Below are 25,655 nucleotides of genomic sequence, written 5' to 3' on the forward strand. Positions count from 1 at the left end.
TAGCTGTGGATGCTGGATTCCTGCATCAGGAAAATGGCGGATTCTTGCTGTTCTGATGACTGGGTTATGCAATCTGCAATGGACGCTCAGCCTATTTAAACAGATGGCAGGCTGACAGCGACCACTGCTGTTTGCATGTAGCCACACACAGCAGTTAGCTGCAGTTAGGGACCGATGTCCGAGCCTGGACTCAGCTGACTGCAATTGCTAATTCTTACCGCAAGAATTTGGTAGCCACTGCTAACCAGCCGCTGAAAGGGGCTTAAGCCTGATGTTCCTCATGTAATGTGGTATAGCTACTAGATGGAACTGACTACTATAGCCCGTAAGTATGCTCCTCATTGCCCTCTAGTGGCCATCTAGCCTGAGAACATTTTTTTTATTTTGCCCCATTTGCACAGTACAAATGTATTTGCAGTCTTGATGGGCATACAGCTACGCATTTATTTTAATTTTTTTATAAACACACTCCTTTAAAGTGGAGTTATGGCCTCAAAATCCACTTTGGGCCATCCGCTTGCTCAGTGTCACCTGTAAAGTAAAAGAAAAGGATTGTCCCGTGTTTTTTTTTTTTTTTTTTTTTTTTTACTTACCTTGTTATTGAAGAAAATATATTTTCCTTTCTTGCCCTTCCTCCCTCTGCGGCCGCAGCCCGCTCCGTCACTTCCTGCTTGCATTGATTCCTGGGAGCTGAACGTCATCGCTCCCAGGAATCAATGCGCCTGCACCGGCCCCGCTCGTCAGTTCCGATGCAGGCATGTCATTCCCTGCTACAAATCAGCAAAAGAGGCAGGGGAACCGCTCAGGTGAGAAAACAATCCCGACCATCAAGGCAAGGTGCAGCTAGGATCCGCAGTCCAGACAGCTGTGTTGTATGAAGAGAAAAACAGCTGCACTCCAGCTTGAAGGTGCAAAATATAAAATACGTTTATTTGAATCCAAAAGATAGAATCAATCCAAGATACAGTCCATAATACAGTCAGAGACAAGGGATGAAAGCATAGCAGTTGACGCGTTTCACGGATAAACGTCCGCTTAGTCGTCCCTGCTAAACAGCTTCTGGGCATGACGCTCCTGCCCCAGAAGTGACGGCGGGGCCAGTGCAGTGCATTGTGGGACCGAAGAGTACACGGAAGAGAACGCAGAAGAGGACGCGCTGGCTTCAGCTGCCCACACCTGAGATGGCAGTGCTGGAGAAGAAATTTTCAAGGTAAGAATTTCTTCTAAAAGGTAAGTGCGACCCGGGACAGTTCAGAGGCTATCCATTGTGGAATGTACTAGCCCTGACTGTCCTGGGGGTATTTTTAGTAAAAAAATAATTTCCAATGCTGGAACTCTGATTTTAATGTTTAAGATGAGAAAAAACACTGGTCAAGAGGAAGAAAAAAAAAAGGTTTCTTTTTTTTTTTTTTCCTGACTTCGACTGTCTTTTTGTTTATGCCAGTACAGAAGTCAAGTGGAAATAGCCTTAAAGCGGTTGTAAACCCTAAAAAAAAAAAAACCTGCAAGACAAAGGCATAATGAGCTAGTATGCATCGCATACTAGCCCATTATGTGTAACTTACCTTAGAACGAAGCCCCGACACGGACCCTCGGACATCGCTGCGGGCGCTGCCATGATCCCTCGCCGTCTCTTCCGGGTTCGGCGGTGATTGGCCGAAAGAGACGGCTCCGGGCGCGATGATTGGCCGTAGCTGCGATGACGTCACTTTTCCGGCAAGCTCCCGGCAAACAAAATTGAAGGTCCCCTTGGACCTTCAGAGCACATGCGCCGCTCTGAAGGTCCCCCCGGAACTTCAGAGCGCTCGCGCGAGCGCCTGCATGCACTGCAAATATCTCCTAAACCATGCCGGTTTAGGAGATATTATTTGTAATTACAGGTAAGCCTTATTATAGGCTTACCTGTAGGTAAAAGTGTCAAAAAGCGGGATACTACCGCTTTAAGCATAGAGAACACTATTTTTACTGTGTTTACAGTATAGATTTTTGCCATTCTAGAGTATGTTGGAGCTCTAAATGTTAAATCTCATTCCCTTTAAAATCTAGGTAGGGTGTAACCATGGGTGGAGTAAGTTAAAAAAGTTTTGCCTTTAGTTCTACTTTAATACCGCCACTGGATAAAAAATGAGACGGATATATGACCCCTCCAGCAACCCAAAAACTAGGATCAGACACTGTAAGCAGTTCTGGCAGGAAAGGATTACCCCAAAGGGGAGCATGCATTTTACCAAACTTTAGAATGTTCTTGCAAAGCAATTTTACACAATTTTTTTGTTTATGGGCCTGCCTTTCCCACTTACTTGCTTTAGGGATAAAATATTAAACACAACTAGTTCTCTCTATTTGGAATTGCGCAATGGCCAATATGGATTTTTCATTTTGGATAGGGCAAGAGAGGGTTATAGCCCCTGCCATATTTTTTTGACATCTGTGTCTGAGATTTTCCTTCACTTCCTGTCCCATAGCCAAACAAGCGAAGAAATCCCCGCAAATTAGGGGAATTCCTTGGGGACCCCCAGATCACCATTGAAAGATTTCCCCTCTACTACTTTTCTGGGGACAGCCCAAAATTTGGGATTTCTCTTACGTCCTCCGACAGTCGCCGTCACTTCATAATCTTCACTAATGGGGTAATTGACCTTTGCTCCGCAGGAGTAGCTAGGCAACAAGATTTGTTAATATCAAAGCTTTTAGCATATCGCACCCCTAGGGGGCGGTCCCCTCAGTCAATACCTCCCTGCTTCCAGCATTCTCAACTCAGTTTTCAATTGCCTAGCTTAGGAGTGGCTGGCTGTTTCCTGTGCTGGGGCTTTTCAGTCTCAGCCTTCTTTCCTCTTTTGGATTTTATTTCAAGTATTTTTCTCTTTCTTTTACTTAGCTGTTTTTTTTCTCAGCATTAGTTTAGTTTTCTTCGGATGAAGATGATCATGCGGAGCTGGGTCTCGGTCTGGCCACCCTGGATCTCAGGGCTGTGTGCCAGGGGTTCCCCAGCCTGCCATCGAGCGTTCAGCTCAGGTTTCCCTGACATATTGAACGACCCATCCCTGTTCGCTGCAGGGATGCTGCCTGTGAGGTGGCTACCTCACCGGACGCCATTTGCGGTTTCGCACCGCAGTCCACTGCGTCCTGGCTGCGACACTCCCTGCCCTCAGTACAGAGGTTTGGTCGCTAGAGAAGGCTCCCCACGCCATCCGGACTGGTAAGTAAATGTCTATGTGGGGACCTGTCTGTTTGGGTGTCAGTCTGTGACTGCGTGACCCTGCATGTCTGTGTAAGTGCTGAGCTCCCTGTCAGATTCCTGTGTGGAATAGCTGCCTTTCTGTGGGCTGCGGGGGGGGGGGGGGGGGGCTCTTCCACTCTGCTGTGTGTGATGTATGGGGCAGACTGGGCTCAGACATGCTATGCGGCGACCGCTGATGCTGAAAGGGGCAGTACTTTATTTCAGTTGATACTGGGGCATGGATTCTCAGGATTGCAAGTTTCCTCCCACCTTGGTGGGGGGCCAAGGGGCTGCTGCATCCCCCGAGGGGGCTGATCTGGCTGCTGTTGTAGCGACCTTGGCTTCTCAGGTGCAGATGCTAATGGCTGATCGATCCGCAAAACGGCCCAGATTATCCATTTCCTCTGATTCAGAGGGCGATGGGGCTGCTATGGCTGGAGTGCCCTTCTCAGGGTCTCGTTCATCTCTGGACCTTATGGGGTCTGAGGGGGAGGCTGAGGTAGAAGGAGTTGATACTTCTCCCCCTGGCTCGCCTGAAGAGCTTGCACTCATGGATGAGTTGATTACTTCTATCAAGGAAACACTGCATCTGCAGGATGAACCGTGTCCTCCTGCTTTGATGTCCTCTTATGGGACGAAAAGGAAACGCAAATCAGCGCAGGTTTTTCCCTGCCCTGCGGAATTTCAGCGCGCTGTTGATGAGCAATGGCGTAATTTAAAGAAGCCTTTTACTGTGCCAAGTAGGTTCAAGCTGCGTTATCCATTTACACCCACCACTGATGAGCGTTGGTGTGTGCCGCCTCAGGTGGATCACGCGGTGGCAGTTTTGAATAAATCTACTGCGATTCCTGCTGAGGATACCCCGGTGTTCCGGGACCCTACGGACAGGAGATTGGAGTCTCTGGCCCGTCATTCTTATACGGTTGCTGGTTCTATGCTGAAGCCTATTTTTGCTTCCATTATGGCAGCCCAGGCTATTGCGGATTGGACGCAGGTGCTCAGGCGCACCCTGGTGGCTGACTCTGCTCCGCCGACAACGTTGGCTATGGTAGATCAAATTCATCAGGGTGTCATGTATTTGTGCGATGCGGACTTGGATTTAGTCCCTTTTGGCTGCACGCCTCTCCAGTGTCGCGGTGTTGAACCGTCGCCTGATATGGCTGAAATGTTGGTCGGTTGACCAATCTTCTCGCAAGACTCTAGCTAATCTTCCCTACGCGGGATCTCGCCTTTTTGGCGAGTCTTTGGATTCTCTGATAAAGGGAATTTCTGGGGGTAAGAGCACTCTCTTGCCCCAAACTCACAAGAATAAGTTTGTTCGCGGTAAGAAGAATACCTCGTTCAGGCCCTCTCAGGGGTCCTTTCGTGCCTTTCGGTCGCGATACAAGGGCAAGCCCTTCAAGGGCCAGGGCTCCCACAAGTAAGCAGAAGTCTGGCCAGTCCGGGTCCGCTGCCCATTCCAATTTGGCCTGAAGGGGCGCCCTCACCCAGTTCTGGGGTGGGGGGACGTTTGCTCGGTTTTCTTCAACCCTGGCTGGCCCGCATTCGGGACAGGTGGGTTCAGGAAATCGTTCGATCTGGATACAAGATCGAGTTTCTCTCTCGGCCGGCGAGCAGATTTTTTCCCTCAAATCTTCAGCTGTCTCCGGAGCGTTTGCAGGATCTGCACCTGGCGGTGCGGGATCTGCGGGCCCAGGGAGTGGTGGTTCCGGTGCCTCATCGGGACAGATTTCGGGGGTTCTACTCCAATCTGTTCACTGTGCCCAGAAAGGAGGGCAAAGTGCGTCCGATTCTGGACTTGAAAGCTCTGAACCGCTTTGTGCGGGTTCGCAAGTTCCGCATGGAATCCCTGCGCTCAGTGGTGGCTGCCCTGGTTCCGGGGGAATTCATGGCCTCCATCGATCTGAAGGATGCGTACCTTCACATCCCCATTTTCGAGGGTCACCAGAGGTACCTTCGTTTCGCCATTGCGGAGGATCATTACCAATTCGTGGCGTTACCCTTCGGTCTCGCTTCGGCTCCGCGGGTTTTCACCAAGGTGCTTGCGCCGGTCCTGGCCTTATTGAGAGCCCATGTACAGAAAGTGAGGTTCCCCTAATTGGGACTTTACAGGCACATGAAATTTTATGAAAGGTAAATATTTAGAAAAATAATTTTTATTGATAAACACATATAATAGTATAAGTTAAAATCAATGTGCAAGCAAATAAAGACAGGCAGATCAACCACATATAGCTTGAACTATAAACCCGACATGTTTCGAAGCCAGAGAAATTTGCTTCTTCTTCAGGGGATGGTTCAAACGGTACTCTAGTAAATAGATAGGTTAACATGTAAAAAACACCTCGGATATCTGGACGATATTTTGCTTCGGTCTGCGACCAGTCAGGGCCTGGTGAACGACCTGTCCACCACAATGCAGACTCTGCAGGAGTTTGGTTGGACGATAAATTTTCCAAAATCGACGTTGTGTCCCTCGGTTCGTCTTCCCTACCTGGGGATGATCCTGGACTCTGCTCAAGCGAAGGTCTTCTCTGGATTGGCAGCTTTCGTTGACCCGCCACACCCGAAGGGGTCTTTTGTGGTGGCTCCAATCCCTGGCGGTGTCGGGGGGCAAGTCCTTTCGTCCCTTGTCATGGACGGTGATCACCACGGATGCCAGCCTGTCGGGCTGGGGTGGTGTTCTGGGTGTTCTGTCCGCCCAGGGAACTTGGTCAGAGGAGGAATCCTCCCTTCCGATCAACATTCTGGAATTGAGAGCGATAAAGCTTTGGCTTCTGCATTGGTCGGAACGGCTTCAGGGCCGTCCGGTTCGGGTTCAGATGGACAATGCCACAGCAGTGGCCTACATCAACCATCAAGGGGGCACCAGGAGTGCCCGTGCTGCTCGGGAAGTAAACAGCATTCTGTCGTGGGCCGAGACGCACGTCCCGGCGATAACGGCTGTACACATTCCAGGGGTGGAGAACTGGCAGGCGGACTATCAGAGTCGCCCAAACCCTGGACCAGGGGGAATGGTCCCTTCACCCGGATGTCTTCCAGATGTTGTACGCGAAGTGGGGTCTTCCAGATGTGGACCTGTTCGCGTCTCGTCTGAACAACAAGGTGGAAAGGTTCGTAGCAAGGACGCGCGATCCTCGGGCAGACGCCTCAGACGCGTTAGTGGTGCCCTGGCATCAGTATCGTCTGATGTATGCCTTTCCACCGATTCAGCTGCTGTCCAGGCTGCTTCGCAGACTGGCCTCGGAACCGCACGCGGTGATTCTGGTGGCACCGGACTTGCCTCGCCGGTCTTGGTACGCAGACCTCGTAAATCTGGCAGTCGACGCTCCGTGGCGTCTGCCACTTCGGGACGACCTTCTGTCTCAAGGGCCGATATTCCATCCTGCTTTACAGTCGCTGGCTTTAACGGCCTGGCTGTTGAAAGCCAGGTCCTGAAGGATAGGGGTCTCTCCCCTGAGGTCATTCCCACTTTGATCAAGGCTAGAAAAGCCTCTTCGGGAAAAATTTACTACCGTACTTGGAAAGCGTACTTTGCCTGGTGTGAGTCCAGGGGGTATTCTCCTCGCTCATACTCGGTGTCGAGAGTGTTGGCTTTCCTCCAAACTGGAGTGGACCAGCGTTTGGCGCTGGCCACAATTAAGGGTCAGATTTCTGCGCTGGCCGTTCTTTTTCAGCGCCCAGTGGCGTCTAATTCATTGATTAGCACCTTTGTTCAGGGGGTGCGACATTTGGCCCCTCCTAGGAGGGAACCTTTGCCTCCATGGGACTTGAACTTGGTTCTGTCCGTGTTACAACAGGCTCCCTTTGAAAAGATCAGGGAGATCTCGTTGTCTCTGTTGTCCAAAAAGGTTGCCTTTTTGGTGGCGATCACTTCGGCTCGCAGGATGTCGGAGCTGGCAGCTTTGTCCTGCAGCTCTCCCTACTTGGTGGTTCACTTGGATAAGGTGGTCTTGCGACCTAACCGTTCCTTTCTTCCGAAGAGGATTTCGGAATTTCACCTGAATGAGGACATTGTCTTGCCTTTGCCTTGCGCGAAGCCTAAGCATCCGTAGGAGGTGGCTTTGCATGCCTTGGATGTTGTTCGGGCGATCAGGGTTTACCTGTCATCGACTAAGTCCTTTCGCAAGTCTGATTCCCTATTCGTCCTTCCAGAGGGACCTCGGAAGGGCATGGCGGCGTCGGCTGCTACCATCGCCAAATGGATCAGACAGACGATTGTGCAAGCCTATGCTTTGAGGGGGAAGGTTCCTCATTTCCCTGTAAAGGCGCACTCTACCAGATCTCTGAGTACGTCTTGGGCCTATCGTCATCAGGCCTCTGTGGCCCAGGTGTGTTAGGCGGCGACTTGGTCGTCCGTTCACACCTTCTCAAAATTTTACAAAGTGGGTGTTCAGGCATCGGCAGATGCTTCCTTTGGCCGTAAATTTCTTAGTGCGGCAGTGCCTTAGGGTCCCTTTTTTGGGCCCTTGGCTGTTGGGGTGTTTTTACCCCTGGGTTACTTGTTCTTCCTAGGTTGTTGCTCCTGTTGAGCACGTTTTCCTGTTGCCAGGTTGGTTCTCTTACCTTGGTAAGGTTCCTTTCTCCGTTGTGGGTACTGCGTTGCTTTAGGCGCGGCTGCGTTTTTTCCCACCCCTCATGTCTACACTGCTCTGGGACGTCCCCATTAGTGAAGATTATGAAGTGGTGGCGACTGTCGGAGGACGTAAGAGAAAACGGAATTTTTGTAAAATCTTACCGTAAAATTCCTTTCTCTGGGTCCTCCGACAGTCACCGCCCCCGCCCCTCTTTGGGGTTTGTTTATGTACTCTACTGCTATGCTACTGAAACTGAGTTGAGAATGCTGGAAGCAGGGAGGTATTGACTGAGGGGACCACCCCCTAGGGGTGTGATGTGCTAAAAGCTTTGATATTAACAAATCTTGTTGCCTAGCTACTCCTGCGGAGCAAAGGTCAATTACCCCATTAGTCAAGATTATGAAGTGGCGGCGACTGTCGGAGAACTCAGAGAAAGGAATTTTATGGTAAGATTTTACAAAAATTCCGTTTTTCTTTTACTTTCACATTCAATAATGAACAGTAAACAGGACAAATAGAGAGGCTGAATCTCGTTAATGGGGACACAGGCTGTAGTAAAACGTGACAGGAGTTCTAGTCTCTCTCCCCCTCTATCCAAAACTAAAAAAAAAGTTTTGCCCTTTTGTTGTACTTTAAATCATTTCAAGATCTCAAGACTGATTTTGACCTACCCTTCTCTGTTTTTCCGATATTATTATTATTTATTTTTTCTCCAGCTCCACCACGCATTGCGCAGCCAATTTGGGGAGTCCATCCCCAATTTACAGTCCCTATACCAGTTAGATGTTTTTATAGGTTCAGACTAAAAAAAAAGCTAATGTCTATGTAGCACCCTCCTAGTCAGGTGCTAGATAGCAGACATAGTTTTGCTTTTTCTGCTTTACAGGAAAGCAGCAGGAAAAACCTAGTTGCTCTTTCTGCTTATCAGGGAGCACGATTTCTAGTTAGGCCTGTTGCATATGTCCACAGTGTGATTCATCTGGGCTGAGGCAGTGTCCCCACTGTGTCCAATATGGAGGCTTGTTGGACAGTGGAGGAAACCCAGGCTTTTGTAACTGTCCCAGTGGGTTGGCACAGACAGTGGTGCATCCTGGGATGGGCTATAACAGCCAAGGGCACATAAGGCAGGGGTCTTTGGATGGGAAGCCAAGTCCCAGAAGTCCCAGAATGGTTGTCTCCTCTTCTGAAGTTGTGGAAGGTGGTCACAGGCAGTCGGCCTGGTGAACCGGAAAGTGTGGCTGAACCCAGAGGTCCAGTGGATGCTGACAAGTGGAGTTTGGAGGCAACGGTGACTCTGGAAAAACGGTGTCCGTGAGTACAGAGGAACTTGCCCAGAAGTCTGCCAGGAAGGGTACCACTCCAGAAGCTAGAGTCAGCGGACGGGTGTCATCACACAGGCATTGAGAGTAAAGGGGTGCCAGTTTCAAAACCCTGAAGAGAATATTTACAACGGAACATTTAAAGTACCTTCATTTAGTGGCAAAGTGAAGCAGCGGCATCCTATAGTAAGCTGTCCTTCAGACTGTGCATAGTTCATAGTTGGGAGTATCCTACTCATCCCTTCTCCTATCCCAGTTCCAAATAAAAACACAACATCCCCTGGATTGATTGACTGAGCCAAGACCTTTCATTGCTGTTTATCTGCTATCGGTTGCTATGGGTAACCCAGGGGAATCCAGAAAGTGTAATTCTCATCAGTCCTCTAGGGGGTAGTGCTACATCTACTTTCTACAAACTGCCTCCTTCGTCCAGTGGCTACTAACCCAGTTTACAAATTAAAAACCCCTTGGGTGGCAGATGTGGGGGAGCTGGAGGATGAAGAATGGGATGATGTGCTTGAATCATGTAAGCTAGTCTCTCCAAAACTCTCCGACCTGCCTCACTCACCTGTTTGTTCTGGGTAGAACCTGCAAATAGGAAAAAAGGCTGCGCTTGGGTCACACTCAGGATAAATAGCAAATGATAAGAAAAGGCAGCCAGTACAAAAACAACTAGTCAGCATAAAAATATAAATACAAGTACAGCGCCAATAATATGTGTGAGGACAAGACACTATGACGTAAAAGTCCAACAATACACAAATAACGATCCACAAATAAAAAGATGAAAAAAGTCCAGCCACCCGAGATGGAGTCCATTAGATGGAAACATCACCACCGCGTGCAAAAAATGTAGTAGATGCCTGCTTACCAGAACCTCCAGACCCCCTGTTAAGGCGGGTCAAATGAGCAGATGGTAAAGAGATCCAAGGAGAGGGTCCTCTGAGTAAAGGAAGCCGATCCTGTAATAATAATTATTATTATTATTATACAGGATTTATATAGCGCCAACAGTTTGCGCAGCGCTTTACAATGTGAAGGAAGACAATACAGTTACAATACAGCTCAAAACAGGAGGAACTAGAGGGCCCTGCTCATTAGAGCTTACAATCTAGAAGGGAGGGTCAAGTGAAACAAAAGGCAATAACTGTGGGGGATGGGTTGATGGAGAAAAAGGAGGTACATTTGTTAGGGGTTGGTAGGATAGGCTTCTCTGAAGAGGAGGGTTTTCAGAGATCGCCTAAAAGCTAATAGAGTGGGGGATAATCGGACAGATAAGGGTAAGGAGTTCCATAGGATTGGAGAGGCTCTGGAAAAGTCCTGGAGGCGAGCATGGGAGGAGGTGATGAGTGAGCTAGAGAGCAGGAGGTTTTGAGAAGAACGAAGAGAGCGATTAGGTTGGTATTTTGAGATGAGGCTGGTGATGTAGCTGGGGGCTAGGCTGTGGATTGCTTTGTAAGATGTTGTAAGTATTTTGAATTTAATTCATTGGGTGAGCGGAAGCCAGTGGAGGGCTTGGACAGAGAGGAGCGGCGGACACTGAGCGATTGGTGAGGTGGATGAGTCTGGCGGCAGCATTCATGATGGATTGAAGGGGGGATAGCCTGTGTAGAGGTAAGCCAATGAGAAGGGAATTGCAGTAGTCGAGGCGCGAGATGACCAGGGAGTGAACTAGGAGTTTTGTTGTGTCTTTGGTTAGAAAGGGGCGTATTTTGGAGATGTTGCGGAGGCTGAGGCGGCAAGATTTGGACAGCAATTGGATGTGGGGTTTGAAGGAGAGTTCAGAGTCCAGGACAACACCTAAGACCTTGGCATGTGGGGATGGGCTGATGGTAATGCCATTGATATTGACGGAGAAATCAGGGGAAGGGGAATAATCACTCCAGATAGGACACACTTCCAGCATCCAAATACACCAGTGCAGTGAGTGGGGATGATAACAGACAATAAGCCGACTTGAATCAAGCACATCTAGAAGAAAAAAACGCGGCGTCCCGCGTTTATTGAAGAGCCGGCGTCTAGGGGGCGTGACAGCTGTGCGTCCAGGTACCGCCCCGGTACCTGCAAGAGCAGTTTCTCCACAGAAACGTAGCATATGAGCAAGCATATAGGAAATGGGCACTGCTCGCTTCCAGGACACTTCTCTACTGCTGGATAGCATGTTGGCATCCTCAAAACCTGATGTGGCTTACGCGTTTCAAGGGAGGACCCTCTTCCTCAGAGCCAAAATCGCCACTTTTTGGCTCTGAGGAAGAGGGTCCTCCCTCGAAACGCGTAAGCCACATCAGGTTTTGAGGACGCCATCCAGTCCTTTGTGCCCCAGATGTGGTAAGATCAGCGGCACTTTTTACTATTTTTGGTATGGTCATACCTGGTTGTTCAAGACTATTGGTAACAGGTGGTTTGGTTCCTACATGATCGAATGTGCTCTCCATTAACCCTCGGCCCCAAGTTGTGCCTCTTGGGACTCCTTCCTAATCTGGACAGTGATAAATATCCACACATTTTCTTGCAAGAAATGCTTTTTTAAGGCTAGAATGTTGATTTCTAGGGTATGGATCAAGACTTCACCCCTGACCGTGCCAAACTGGGTGGCTGCTGTTAACCTTATGGTGCCCTACAAGAAAGTTATTTATATCTCTAGAGGATGCCCGCTAAATATCATAAGATCTGGGACAGGTGGCTAGTACATTCTCTACATGCATTGATGACTCTGTGGGTATATAAGTGTGCACTTCACATATACACTATACATGCTTCATCTAATTTACACCATTATGAGCTACCAGCTATCGAACAACTGGTATTATTGCTGGCTGTTTATATGTTGCTGTACTACTGAAATGTATGACTGTTGGTATTACACGCCTGGTTACTTTTCAATAGTTTGCCTTGCAGGTGGGCGCTTCTAAAAAAATACCTTTTTTTTTTTTTTTGTACATACTGCTTTTTTAACTGAGGTTAGTGTAGAGAGTATCCACCTGTGTCAGAGCCCTACCCAAATCAGAAGCTGCCATCCACGCATGCCGTGACACAGCCATGGATATGTCAGACTGGGGGAGCGTCTAAGAGGTCCCACAATTCCCAAACCTGGTTATGGAAATCCAGTGAGTCCGTTAAGGAGGCAGTCAGGTATTCCATCCGCTTCACATCTCAGATCCTAGACTGAAATTCAAACAAAGAAGGGGGGGTTCCTGTTTCTTCCATTTAGAAGCAACTAAGCATCGCGCTGCAGTCAGCACCTGCGCAAGGGGTTTAGTTTAGGGAAGGAATGAGGTGGGAGACCCAGGAGGATAGTTTTGGGATTGAAAGGCACCTAGGATCCAAAGATGGAGTAGAGTAGGGAGTGAACCACCTGGCAGTAAGGGATAATTAATGGGCAGGACCAATAGATGTGGTACAATGTGCCTGGGTCTTTTTTTTGCATCGGCAGCAATGGCGGCCAGCAGAGGGATAAATGGAGTGGAGCAGGTACTGGGTTTGGTAGCAGTGATAGAGAATTTTATACCGATTTTCCTTGTACAAGGTGGAGATAGAGCTCTTAGCTGCCTGTGACCAAACAGGGGCATACCGCTTTTTATGTGGGAATCATCCTCGTTGATCTTTGTAATTGTGTCTATCGTGATGTTTCTTCTCATGTCTCTTTTCAATAGAATTTAGTAAAAAAAAATAAAAAAATGCATGTGCCTTTCACTAACTGTATTAACTTTTTTACTGACCACATTAAGAATATTAATTCCATGTGTGTTTTGCAGACTCTTTACTTTTGGGGCCTCCCTGATAATTGACAGAGTATTTTTTGATAAGGTATGTTTCAGTGGAGACTAAAGTAACACTGGTATGTTTCTTAACCCTATGTATAATTTGACCATATCTCCTGTTCTGTAGAAAAAAAAAGAAACCGAATAATTGCACAACAGATGCACATTTGCTATAGGTACATGATGATTGGGGGTTCCCAACTGGCAAAAAAAAAATCACTATCAAGGGAGATAGTGTCGGCTGAATGCTCGACTAGAACCACACATTCTACACACAAGAATTAGAAAAGACCCATTTAGACGCGTTTCATTAACACGTGTTGATGCATGTTTTTTTTACATTAAGCCAGCCCATTCCAATGCATATGCTAGCAATGCACCAAATCATGCAAAGAAACGCCATTTTTGGCAACGCAGCACACAACAACGAACTGCAGTGTGTTACCATGTGTTGTGGTGCATTGGAGCTGCTTTGCCTTCATGTGTTAAAGTGCCATTCAAAATAAAATTGCACCGCAGCACGTTAGCGCCTACTCCAGTAACATGCGCATTACCAAACCGCAGCTAAAAAGCACCTTATTGCTACACTACTACAGGTGTGCTAACTATAAAAGAAGAGTGTATATAATTAATTGCCTACCATCTGCAGAGCTGAAAACTTCTTTGTGAGGCATAGTCCCCCAAAATCGTCTGGAAACCGACACTTCCAGGGTATTCTCCTTTTGCTGACTTCCACATCACTACTACTTTATCTCCTGTCGAGAGACCCTTTGCATAGTTTTTTTGTTGTTGATGTTTTGATGACAGGAGAATGTCTTTTCACCCCCTTAATGACTAGTTGTAGATGCAAGGGCTACCGGGACAAACAATCCAGGACAGACAATCCCACAGATTGAATTCATTTTTTTATTTATTTAGAGGTTTTTGCACTGTATTGTGTAACCCAAACTGAGAAGGGAACTAAATCACTAACTACTAAATCTGATATTTCTTTACAACTTTCTATTAATGTCTGCCTAGAAGCTATACGATGGATAATCAGGTGTGTGTGTCTGTGTATGTATATTATATTACAGTATCTCGCAAAAGTGAGTACACCCCTAAGTGACAATGTCCACATTGGGCCCAAAGTGTCAATATTTTGTGTGGCCACCATTATTTTCCAGCATTGCCTTAACCGTCTTAGGCATGGAGTTCACCAGAGCTTCACAGGTTGCCACTGGAGTCCTCTTCCACTCCTCCATGACGACATCACGGAGCTGGTGGATGTTAGAGACCTTACGCTCTTCGACCTTCCATTTGAGGATGCCCCACAGATGCTCAATAAGGTTTAGGTCTGGAGACATGCTTGGCCAGGCCATCACCTTTAACCTCAGCTTCTTTAGCAAGACAGTGGTCGTCTTGGAGCTGTGTTTGGGGTAGTTATGTTGGAATACTGCCCTGCGGCCCAGTCTCTGAAGAGAGGGGATCATGCTCTGCTTCAGTATGTCACGGTACATGTTGGCATTCATGGTTCCCTCAATGAACTGTAGCTCCCCAGTGTCAGCAGCACTCATGCAGCCCCAGACCATGACACTGCCACCACCATGCTTAACTGTCAAGACGCACTTGTCTTTGTACTCCTCACCTGGTTGCTGCCACACACGCTTGACACCATCTGAACCAAATAAGTTTATCTTGGTCTCAGCAGACCACAGGACATGGTTCCAGTAATCCATGTCCTTAGTCTGCTTGTCTTCAGCAAACTGTTTGCAGGCTTTCTTGTACATCCTCTTTAGAAGAGGCTTCCTTCTGGGACGACAGCCATGTAGACCAATTTGACGCAGTGTGGGGCGTATGGTCTGAGCACTGACAGGCTGCACTCCTTGTCTTTGAGAATTAGACATATCTCTGGATATGATGCTGAGCACGTGCACTAAACTTCTTTGGTCGACCATGGTGAGGCCTGTTCTGAGTGGAACCTGTCCTGTTAAACCGCTGTATGGTCTTGGCCACTGTGCTGCAGCTCAGTTTTAGGGTCTTGGCAATCTTCTTATAGCCTAGGTCATCTTTATGTAGCGCAACAATTCTTTTTTTCAGATCCTCAGAGAGATCTTTGCCATGGGGTGCCATGTTGAACTTCCAGTGACCAATATGAGAAAGTGAGAGCGATAACACCAAAACAGAGGGAGTAAGAATTAGGGAGGAGTTTGTTTTTACCTTAATGTGTAAAATGCATTAAAGCAGAACTTTACCCATAACAACTTGATAAAAAAAATGTTCTTTAGCAAGGAACATACATTCCACGTTAGGAATTATGTTACCAAAATTAGTGTGTGCTGTAAATTGCCTCCAGCATTGCTCCTGTATTTTATTGCTGGAGGCTGCCATTTTGCTGAATCCCAGAACCCCTGAGCAGCAGTCAATCCTAAAGCAGAACTAAATTCCTTGAACAGTTTAAAAAAGTTACAAACCTGGAATGCTGGGATCTAACTGTTCTGTCTCAGCATCGATTGTACCTGTGACCTTCTTGTAGACCCCCAGTCTCTAAGTGTGTACAGCAGGTTGAATGATGGCTTTAACAGATAGTTTACTCAATGAATAAAGACTCCAGAGGTGTTCTCCAATGCTTCTTTATGCTTCAAGTTAGCAAAGGCATAAACATAGAGGCTTTTCCATAGTTAAATTTACAATGAAGTTACACAGCTTCCACACTCTGCAGTCTCCTCATAACAACTAAACAAAATGGCAGTTACAGCAGGAAAATGGAGATGGGAGAAACCATCTAGCCAGAAACAGCAGGGGTGCTAGGAAGATACCAATAACATAGCATAACATAACATGTAATAACAACTGCTAGACAGTTAAAGCTGCGTGGCAGCACACTCCCCGCCTGGTATCGTGAGATACCACTACACAATTATTTTCCATAAACATACAATTAACATTGCATACAGTAGAATGCTATGTAGCCCTCTCCTCTAAGCTAACTATGCTAGAGATCTAAGTGACTCCTTCACATAACACTGAATCAGAATTTTTGGAAGCAGGCATAATTAGGACTGTCTCAGTGACTGGTCTCAGGAAGGTTTTTGGGCTCCTGTCCTTTACAATCCTGACTTCCACACTTCGGACCTTTCCATCATCACTAGCAATGGCCTTTTAAATAACTCCAACTGGCCACTGGATCCGATTGGTTTGCTTTTCTTTTAGAAGAACCAGGTCCCCTTCCTTTAAGTTAGGCTTCTGGGTTTGCCACTTTTTACGTCCTTGAAGAAGTGTGAGGTATTCCCTCCTCCATCTGTCCCAGAAACAATCTGCAAGGTATTGAGCATATCTCCATTGACGTTTATATATGTCCTTTTCATCAAAGATGCTCTTTGGCGCTGGGATCTGTCCAATTTTCCGGCTCAATAATGCAGCTGGAGTTAAAACAGTTGGACATTCTGGGTCTGTGGATACAGCTGTCAGCGGTCTTGAGTTGATTATTGCTGCGACCTCAGCAAGGAATGTAGTAAGTACTTCATGGGTAAGACGTGAAGAACTCACATCAAGCAACATAGAATCCAATATGCGCCTTGCCATCCCAATCATACGTTCCCATGCTCCGCCCATGTGTGAAGCGTGTGGTGGGTTGAATTTCCACTGGTTTGCAGTGGCGGAGAAGGTGGCCCTTGGAGGTGGCTCTGTCTGAGAAGCTCGCTCCCGCAGGGGTTTGTTAATGCTCTGGGACGCTCTCTCGCTATAATTGAACTGGTTGGTCAGTTTTCTCTCCTTCTTGTTCCTGGATGGTATTTCCTCACCTTCTGTCCATTCTTCACTAGCCTGAGCGTCAGACTTCCCATCTGTATCTTTGTCTCCCGGCTCTGTGGAGTCGTTGGTCTGAGTCTCTTCAATGACTCCCAACTTCGCCATCTGTCGCCGCGATTTATCAGAGTCTTCGTTTAACATGTTTCCATCCAGGGAGAAGTGTACGGCCAGCTGGTCCCCGATGCTAATGGGTTTGTAGGCCAGTTCCTTAAAACTGTACCTCACAATGTTCTGGGGGGCATGAGGGTTGTTTGCAGTCAGGATACGAGTGAATTCCTCCTTAAGTTCAGCCTCGCTGAGTTCCAGCTGGTCAGGAGGCTTAACCAGAGTCTTGGCCTGCATCCATTCATCAGCTCCATCCCCCATAACTGTGGAGTCATCTTCATCCTCCAAATTTCTTCTTGAGCAGATGTTGGAACTCAATGCTACAACTTCAGGCCGGATTTCCGGATCAGTATCTGGATCCTCCAGGTGGAAATCGATATCTTCTTCTGAGTTTGTAGAAGACTGGTCCATTAAAAACTTGGGTTCTGAAAACCAAATGGTTTGTGTGAGGACAACTGCTGGCACTAAAATCTTCTGCATGAATGCTAGAAAGTGGTCTCGCTTCTCAGGTTTGTTACGGAGAGTTTTCTTCAGTGCAGCAAATCTGGTTAAAGCTTGTTCTCGATTGTTAGGGAGAGTAAGCCTTGGTACTCGGAAGGGTACTGGAGCTACCCAATTGTTGGAATTGTCCTTGAAGAACTCTTCATCCGTAATCTTAATGAGCTCCTTGTCTTCGACTGAAGGAGCAATCTTGTTGTCATCACAAGTAGTCTGGTACACTGAATCACCAAAGTCCTTTTGAGAAGTGAGCTTGCAGTTAATGCTTTGGAGTGCTTGATATGGAACTTCGTTCTTAAAATCAAGTCTTTCCTTCACATAATAGTGCGATGGACATTTCATCAATTGACAGGTAACATTAGTTTTGTAGGAAGCTACATCCAAGAGCTTGTGAGATTGGTCTAAGCAGACTTCTCCTATTATCACCCATCCAAGATCGAGTTTCTGGGCCTGAGGAGCATCATCTGGACCGTTACATAACTCTTTTATTTTATGAACTCTAGGAATGTCTCTCCCTAGTAGAATCAAAATCTTAACATCCTTGTTAAGTGGTGGAATGTAGTTAGCAATGTGGCTCAAATGAGGGTGATGACGTGCAACCTCTGGTGTGGGGATTTCTTCTCTGTTGTTCGGTAGCTGATCACATTCGATTAGCGTTGGAAGAGGAAACTCTGTGTCCTCATATTCTGATGCAACTACGAAGCCATGGGCTCTTCTTCCAGAAGTATTGACCTTTCCTGCACATGTCTGCAAGGTATAAGACCAGGTCTCTCCTTGAATGTTGAATAGGTCAAAGAATTCTGTACTGGCCAATGAGCGATTGCTCTGATCATCGAGTATGGCATACATTTTTATGGAATTTTGTGGACATCCTTCAGGAAAAACTCTTACAAGACATATCTTGCTACAAGACTTGCTATGAAGCCCTTCTCCACATACCTCTGTACATCTTGTGGTTACGGGGTCGGCATATTGCTCAGTTCTCTCCCCGCCATCATCTGATGTAGTCTTGGGGTTGCTGCCGGGTGAAGGTTTCCTTTTGAACAGGTCTGAATGAAGAGCGTCCACATGTTTGTCACTGTTGCAGAGAGAACATCTGATGGCGATCTTACAGTCTCTAGCTAAATGATCGGAGGATGCACAACACTTAAAACAGATATTATGCTCTTTGAGAAATGACTTGCGTTCTTCAATAGGCTTGTCCTTAAATGCACGACATTTGGAGAGAGAGTGTGGCGCATTATGAATAGGACACTGTTGATTAAGATTGCTAGCTTTAATGTCTGTAGCTAAGACGTTGGATGCTATCGCGGTCATCCCCACGGCAATAGGATGCCTTAAATCCTTGAATTTACTGTTGGTGGCAATACCCCTTGAAGTACTTAAAGGAATGGTGGTTGTATCTGGATAGAAGAAGCTTGGGTCATTCTTAGATCTTGCAACCTTCCGCACGAACTCTGAAAAATAAGAAAAGGGAGGGAAGGAAACATGATGTTCATACTTATACTTTGATCCTACACTAGTCCACTTTCCCTGAAGATGAGTAGGCAACTTTGCTACAATAGGATTTACGCCCTGAGCAGTGTCTAAATAGCTAAGACCTGGTAAACTAGGATCTAACTTAGCAATTTCAAGCTCATGAAGGAGGTCACCTAACTCTCTAAGCTTATGATTGTCCTTAACAGAGATTTTAGGTAAGTCGTTTAGTCTCTGGAATAAGGCAGATTCAATGACTTCGGGGCTCCCATAGTCTTGTTCTAGACGTTCCCAGGCAGCATCAAGGCCTGCTTTAAAGTTATAAATGTAGACAGATTTAAGTCTCTTCACTTGTTCTGAAGATTGACGCCCCAACCACTTTATTAGTAAGTCAAGTTCTGCTTGAGGTTCAATGTCCAAGTTCTTGGTTACCGCCTTAAATGTAGATTTCCAACTCCTGTAGTTCTCTGGGCGGTCATCAAATCTAGACAGTCCAGTTGTAATCAACTCTCGTCGAATCATATACTTGCTGAACTCTGCAATGTCAGTGCTTTCAGTTTTTATAGCCACAGGGTCTACTGATGGTGCGCCGTCTTGGACCATGGTTGGTATATGATGTTGGCTGGTAGGTAGAGAGAAAGGTGTTGCAGACGGGTTTAATCTAGGTAAGGGTCTGTCGTCTGAAGGTCTCTGAGCATTTGAAGTTAAAGAGAGCTGTATCAAAGGGGGTATAGAGTTAATTCTGTAGTCTTCTGCTGTGCCCTTGTAATCTCTATGCACATAGGGTTGTGGTGGCACATGAGCTGCGTAGGTTGATTCACTTGATTTTGTGACGTGCGGTTGTTGTGGAGGGTCTCTGTTAGTAGGTGTGTCTAGTTGACCAGCTTGCTTTGGCGACACATTGCCTTCTGATCCACTTGCTGGATGATCATGAGAAGAATCTCCAACTGTAGGTTGGACTGTATTGTCGTGGTTCTGAGTTAAGACAAACTGTAGGGTCCTTTCAACAGGGTCTTGAAAAGCAGCCAAGCTGGTACAAGCTGCTCCTTTTCCTTCCAATAGGGCTTGTTCCAAGACAGATAACTCTGCTAAAGCTACTTCCTTTCTTCTATTCTTCTGAAGAATTTCTAGCTGAGCCTCTGTTTCTGCTTGTATTCTTGCCTGAATGCGTTTAGCTTCTGCTTCCTTGCATTTAGCTTCTGCTTCCTTGCATTTAGCTTCTTCTTCCTTGCATTTAGCTTCTGCCTTGATGGCTGCTTCTTTTTCAGAGCAGGCGGCTTGAACCTGGGCTACTGCAACCTTTTGGCGAGCTTTGAGTATTTGGTCGCTCAGTATTGACCTTATAGAGCAGGACCGCAATGACTTGGAAGAAGATTTATGATATGAGCGGGCAGACCTAGAAGATTTTCCTGAGTGTCTGGAAGAAGCAGAGTTACAGGATGTAGTTTCATGTAACTGTGCCAATCTACCTTCTATCTGTGCCTTTGCTTCAAGATATGTGCTATGCCTCTGCTGGTCATTAGAAGTAAAGTCCTTTAATTCCAATGCAGCTTCCTCTATGTTGGAATGTGACAATAGGGAATAGTACTTCTCAGAAAGTCTTTTATAATTCTCAAATGCCTTCTTAACCCTTGAGAGAGCAGTGTTCAATTGCTCAGAATTGTTGCTAGTTTCATTAGTGGCTGTTATACAACTTAAAGTCTTTTCCCATAATGCAGTCAGGTTACTAGATGTTTCTTCCTTACTTGCTTCATAAACCTCCCTTGCTTTCAAGGATGGATGAGGGGCTCTGACAGGACGAGCAGAATGAAGTAAGGAGTCTGCTTTATATTGACTAAATGCAGGTAACTCTGTGAGATCTCTGTCAGACATAATAAGTACTGTATTTCTGGTGTCTTGTTAGAAATCTGCCAGAGCTCAGCTCTGTAAGTAGTGACTTCTGTTATTAAGCAGGCTGGCTGAGGTATTTTTTGTTACAATAGTGGCTAGTGCTGGAACTAGTTCAAACTGGATCACCTCAGAAGGCTGTAACAGTAATGAAGCAGTAATAGGTGGCTGGTTTCATATGCAGAGTAATGCTTCTGGTGACTCACAGACAAGTTTGGTACTTACAGTTCTGAAGCTGTATATTACCATGGACATTTACTTCAAGTACTTTTTGGAACTGTACTCTCTGAAGCTGTGTATTCCTGGAAATTTACTTTTTGAAGCTGTGTACTCCTGTAAATTTACTGTTCTGTCTCAGCATCGATTGTACCTGTGACCCTCTTGTAGACCTCCAGTCTGTAAGTGTGTGCAGCAGGTTGAATGATGGCTTTAACAGATAGTTTACTCAATGAATAAAGACTCCAGAGGTGTTCTCCAATGCTTCTTTATGCTTCAAGTTAGCAAAGGCATAAACATAGAGGCTTTTCCATAGTTAAATTTACAATGAAGTTACACAGCTTCCACACTCTGCAGTCTCCTCATAACAACTAAACAAAATGGCAGTTACAGCAGGAAAATGGAGATGGGAGAAACCATCTAGCCAGAAACAGCAGGGGTGCTAGGAAGATACCAATAACATAGCATAACATAACATGTAATAACAACTGCTAGACAGTTAAAGCTGCGTGGCAGCACACTAACTGTTGCATTTGATTGTGTCCTCAACCAAACTGTCAAACCATCAAATGACTGGAGTCATAGCGGATCATATGTGCAGCACCACGGCATTTGCAGATCAAACAGAAGCAGCTTACTTGGCTGTAAAGGAAGGTTTAATTCTGCTTTTAAGGCTTTCAACAAATTGGCCTCTACAAATTCTGCACAGTGCCTAAAAAAAAAAAAAAAAAAAAAAAAAAAAAAAAAAAAAAAAATTTAAAGAGCAGGGTTCGTACGGTCATTAAAAACCTGGAAAAGTTATGGAATTTTGAGATGACACTTTCCAGGCCTGGAAAGGTCATGGAAAAGTACGATTTTGGAAAAGTCATGGAAATCTGGGGGGGAGCGGCGGGCAGCGGCGGGGGGAGCGGATGCTTAAAACTTTATTATTGCAAATGTATAATTTTATTTTATGCTTGTGCACATTGATTTCCGGGTCCGCAGCAGCCGAGGAGTAGATCATGCGCCAATCGCTGGCAGCGGGGAGGGCCGGGCCGCGGTTTGCCTGGATGTGACTGGCCAGCAGCAGCAAACCAATCACAGGCGGCGGAAGCGTCACTGGAGGGCGGGCCGCATGAACGTGATGATGACGCGGAAGGGGGCGGTAACCGTTTCAGTTACCGCACCCCCGCGTCATCACGTTCATGCGGCCAGCCTGCTCTCCAGTGACGCTCCGATGCCTGTGATTGGTTTGCTGCTGCTGGCCAGTCACATCCAGGCAAACCGCGGCCCGGCCCTCCCCGCTGCCTGTCATTGGTGCACGATCATTTCCTCGGCTGCTGCTGGCCAGTGACCGACCGTAGGGCAAACTGCGAGCACCTACAGTACCAGTCCTACGGGAATGTTAAAAATAAATGTAAATAAATAATTAAGCATCCAATCCTGAGTCGCCTTAGTTTCTGTGAGAACTCTTTTCTGCCTCATGGGACTGTTACTAACAGTTAGGTTCGGCCTAAGAATAGTAAGCGCCGCATTTTGTCCAGCTGCACCTTCATGACTCACTGCCACCTGAACAGCTTTATTTGGGCAAGCAGGAGCACCACTGTTCTTTCTCCCAAAAGTAAGTGCCGCATTTGTGCACCATCAGATCTGTGCCATCCATACCAGTCCGCCTGCACCTCATGACACTGTCGCTTGGGCCTAAAAGATTGCTGTGCTGCATTTTGTGCATCTGACTGTCTGTGCCATCCATACCAGTCCGCCTGCACCTTATGACTGTCGCTTGGGCCTAAAAAGATTAAGTGCTGCATTTTGTGCCATCCATACCAGTCCGTTCACAGTTACAGCAATGCCAGGGAAATGCAGCTTTAAAAATGTATGGCTTCATGACGAAAAGTATGAGAGGTGGCTGGAGAAAGATCAGGACTCGGGACGTGCTAAATGTACAGTGTACTGTACACTACAAAGCTTGTCATTTATATTAGTAAAAATATGCTGGGTGTGACATAGATTTTATTCTTATTTAACACGTATACATAGACATTTCATGAAACATTAGGTCATGAATATTTACGTGAAGTCATGGAAAAGTCATGGAATTTCATTGGTGAAAATGTGTATGAACCCTGAAAGAGCCACTGCGCATGTGCCGAGCATGGTGAAACCGTGTATTACTAAATTTAAACAGTATTGACGCTTGTTTTTAATGTTTTACATAGCTATATCTGAAAAAGGGCCACTTGATTTTCTGACTAAAGTACCACTTTAAAGCAATAAAAACTGTTTTACTTTAGAACCACTTTTAGGCTTACATGTACACTAGCCTACCCTGACCATGGCCGCGGGAAAACACAAAACGCAGTCATAATGCTCCTATCCTGAATGTGATTCTTCTGCGTTCAGGAGAGGGAGATTTAACCTCACCTAAACCCAGCAGCTCATAAACTCTGCTAAAAGTCAATGTGTACATGGACACATAGGCGTTTATGGAGTTGGGTTTAGAAGCTTTGGCAAAGAAAAACGCCAAAAGCTCCTAAATTTAAGTTTAGGAGCTGCCAATGTACATAAAGCCTTACCTGGAAGACTTCAGACATCTTGTGGGGAAAAAAAATAATGTGGTGGAACAGCGCTGGAGAGGAGGCGGCGAGTATTGCAGAGGACACTGCTTTTTTTTATTTTAAATACTGGCTGGAATCCCATGGGAAAAAAAAAACAAAAAAAACATTTCTGCAGCTGAGCTTTAATTTTGCCGCAAAAAGCTAAACTTACATTTAAAAAGTAATACATTTGTGTACATTTTTAAAATTAAAATTTTATTTTGATGGCTTTGAAATTTACATTTTGACTCAGTTATAGTACATGGATTAGTGCTATGCTTTCAGGATCCCTAATCCAATGCGTCATCTTTTCTTTCTAGTGGACGTTTGTTCAGTGGAATTTTTTGAAGTTTAATGTTTTACAAAATATGGGGTCATTCTATGGGTCCCATCCATGGCACTGGTACATCAGCCAAGGATTTCCAGTCATCATTGGCACACACCTCCCATTCTTTTTACACGGTGTTGTGGTGGCACCAAGACGATACATAGTTCTGTTGGTCGCTATAGCTTGGACTTTGCTAATATACAGGTAAGCAAAACACCCATGGGATATATTTATAAAGCCTTGAATGTGACATTTACCTGAAGAAGAAAATGAATTGCAAGTAAATCTTTCTGGTGCACATGTTTTTAAACTAAAATAATTCACTTGCAGTAAATATTTGATAAATGTGATATTTGCTGCATTATAAATGCTCTAGATATCATTACAAAATGTGCATATCCTCATAGGACCCTTTTTCTTAGAGACCCTGTCACCAGAATATTAATTTCAACAACAGCCTTCTCGTCAGGTTATGTGTGTAATTTAATTCTTCTTTTTTTCTTGGAAAAGCCTTTCTTGTGTACACATCCAAAAGACTTGACTGCTGGGCCTTGCCATTTGAATGCAATGTCAGCCGATTCAGAGCTGTCACTCAAGTGACGCTTTGTTTCTTGACACAGCCAAAGAGGGAATACTATAGAGCAGTGATCTCCAAATTGCAGCCTTTATCCAGCCCTCAGGGCACTGTTCTTCCCACTGACACAGTTGATGAGGCAACATTCTTTACATGGACACCAACAGTGGGGCACTACTCCTTTCACTGACACCATTGATGAGGCACCATTCTTTACACCAACATTGGGGCACTAAACCTTTCACTGACACCATTGATGAGGCACCATTCTTTACACCAACATTGGGGCACTAAACCTTTCACTGACACCATTGATGAGGCACCATTCTTTACACCAGGGGTGGGGAACCTTTTTTCTGCCGAGGGCCATTTGGGTATTTATAAAACCATTCGGGGGCCGTACAAAATTATCACCTTAAAAATTAGCCTGTTATATTTGGTCAAACGTTTAATTATCTCACCCCTAATGTGATGGCTGCAACTCCTCTTTGGTGAAGTGTGTGATGTTAGCTGGTATTGATGATGATGCTACTCGCAACATTTTCCAGGTTTGCATCGGTCAGCAGACGACTTTTTTGTGGTGGTAAGTTTTGAAAAGAACTGCTGGCAGGTACTGCTGGTGGGTATAGCTGGCTGGTACTGCTGGCTCAGACTGGTACTGCTGGCTTGTACTGTGCTGGGAGTACTTGCTGGCTCAGGCTGATACTGCTGGCTGGTACTGCGCTGTGGGTACTGCTGGCTCAGGCTGGTACTGCTGGCATGTACTGCTGGCATGTACTGCTGGCTGGTACTGTGCTGTAGGTACTGCTGGCTGGTACTGTGCTGTAGGTACTGCTGGCTGGTATTGTTGTATGTACTGCTGGCTCTGGCTAGAACTGCTGGTTCTGGCTGATACTGCTGTGTGTACTGCTGGCTCTGGCTGGTACTGCTGGCTCTGGCTAGAACTGCTGGTTCTGGCTGGTACTGCTGTGTGTACTGCTGGCTCTGGCTGGTACTGCTGGTTCTGGCTGGTTACTGCTGGCTCTGGCTGGTACTGCTGTGTGTGCTGCTGGCGGGAAATGCTGGCTAGGAAAAGTGTAGCAGAGCCATGCTGGAGGAAGAGGTGATGTTTTCTGTATTGGTCACAGGCGGAGTGCATTTGATATCACTCTGCCTGTGACTCACTCAGACTGTCATAACGGAGCAGGAACTATACAGGAAGCATCGGCTCCATTCTGACAGATCAGCTGAGAGACACAGACTCAGCTGCATGGGGGGCCGGACCAGATGACTTCGGGGGTCGCATACGGCCCCCGAACCATAGGTTCCCCACCCCTGCTTTACACCAAC

The 25,655-nt window shown here is 46.3% G+C and overlaps 2 protein-coding genes across 2 annotated transcripts in view; one reads left to right on the forward strand and one right to left on the reverse strand.

Annotated features, from left to right (window-relative positions):
* The window catches only part of PIGB (phosphatidylinositol glycan anchor biosynthesis class B), a 55,003-nt gene that overhangs the window by 19,507 nt on the left and 9,841 nt on the right, over positions 1 to 25,655 (forward strand). The window contains exons 7-8 of the mRNA XM_082252831.1: positions 12,872 to 12,923; positions 23,745 to 23,956. Of these exons, the coding sequence (XP_082108957.1) occupies positions 12,872 to 12,923; positions 23,745 to 23,956 (264 nt within the window). The remainder of the gene's footprint in view (positions 1 to 12,871; positions 12,924 to 23,744; positions 23,957 to 25,655) is intronic.
* On the reverse strand, positions 13,100 to 20,617 carry LOC309554537 (uncharacterized protein; the record flags this gene model as incomplete). Its single annotated transcript, XM_082256282.1, has 3 exons — positions 13,100 to 13,145; positions 19,737 to 19,876; positions 19,997 to 20,617. The coding sequence occupies 3 exons, from the start codon at positions 20,615 to 20,617 to the stop codon at positions 13,100 to 13,102; spliced, it is 807 nt and encodes a 268-aa protein (XP_082112408.1).

This window comes from Pelophylax lessonae (assembly GCF_965119305.1).
Source record: "Pelophylax lessonae genome assembly, chromosome: 4".
NCBI lineage: Eukaryota > Metazoa > Chordata > Amphibia > Anura > Ranidae > Pelophylax > Pelophylax lessonae.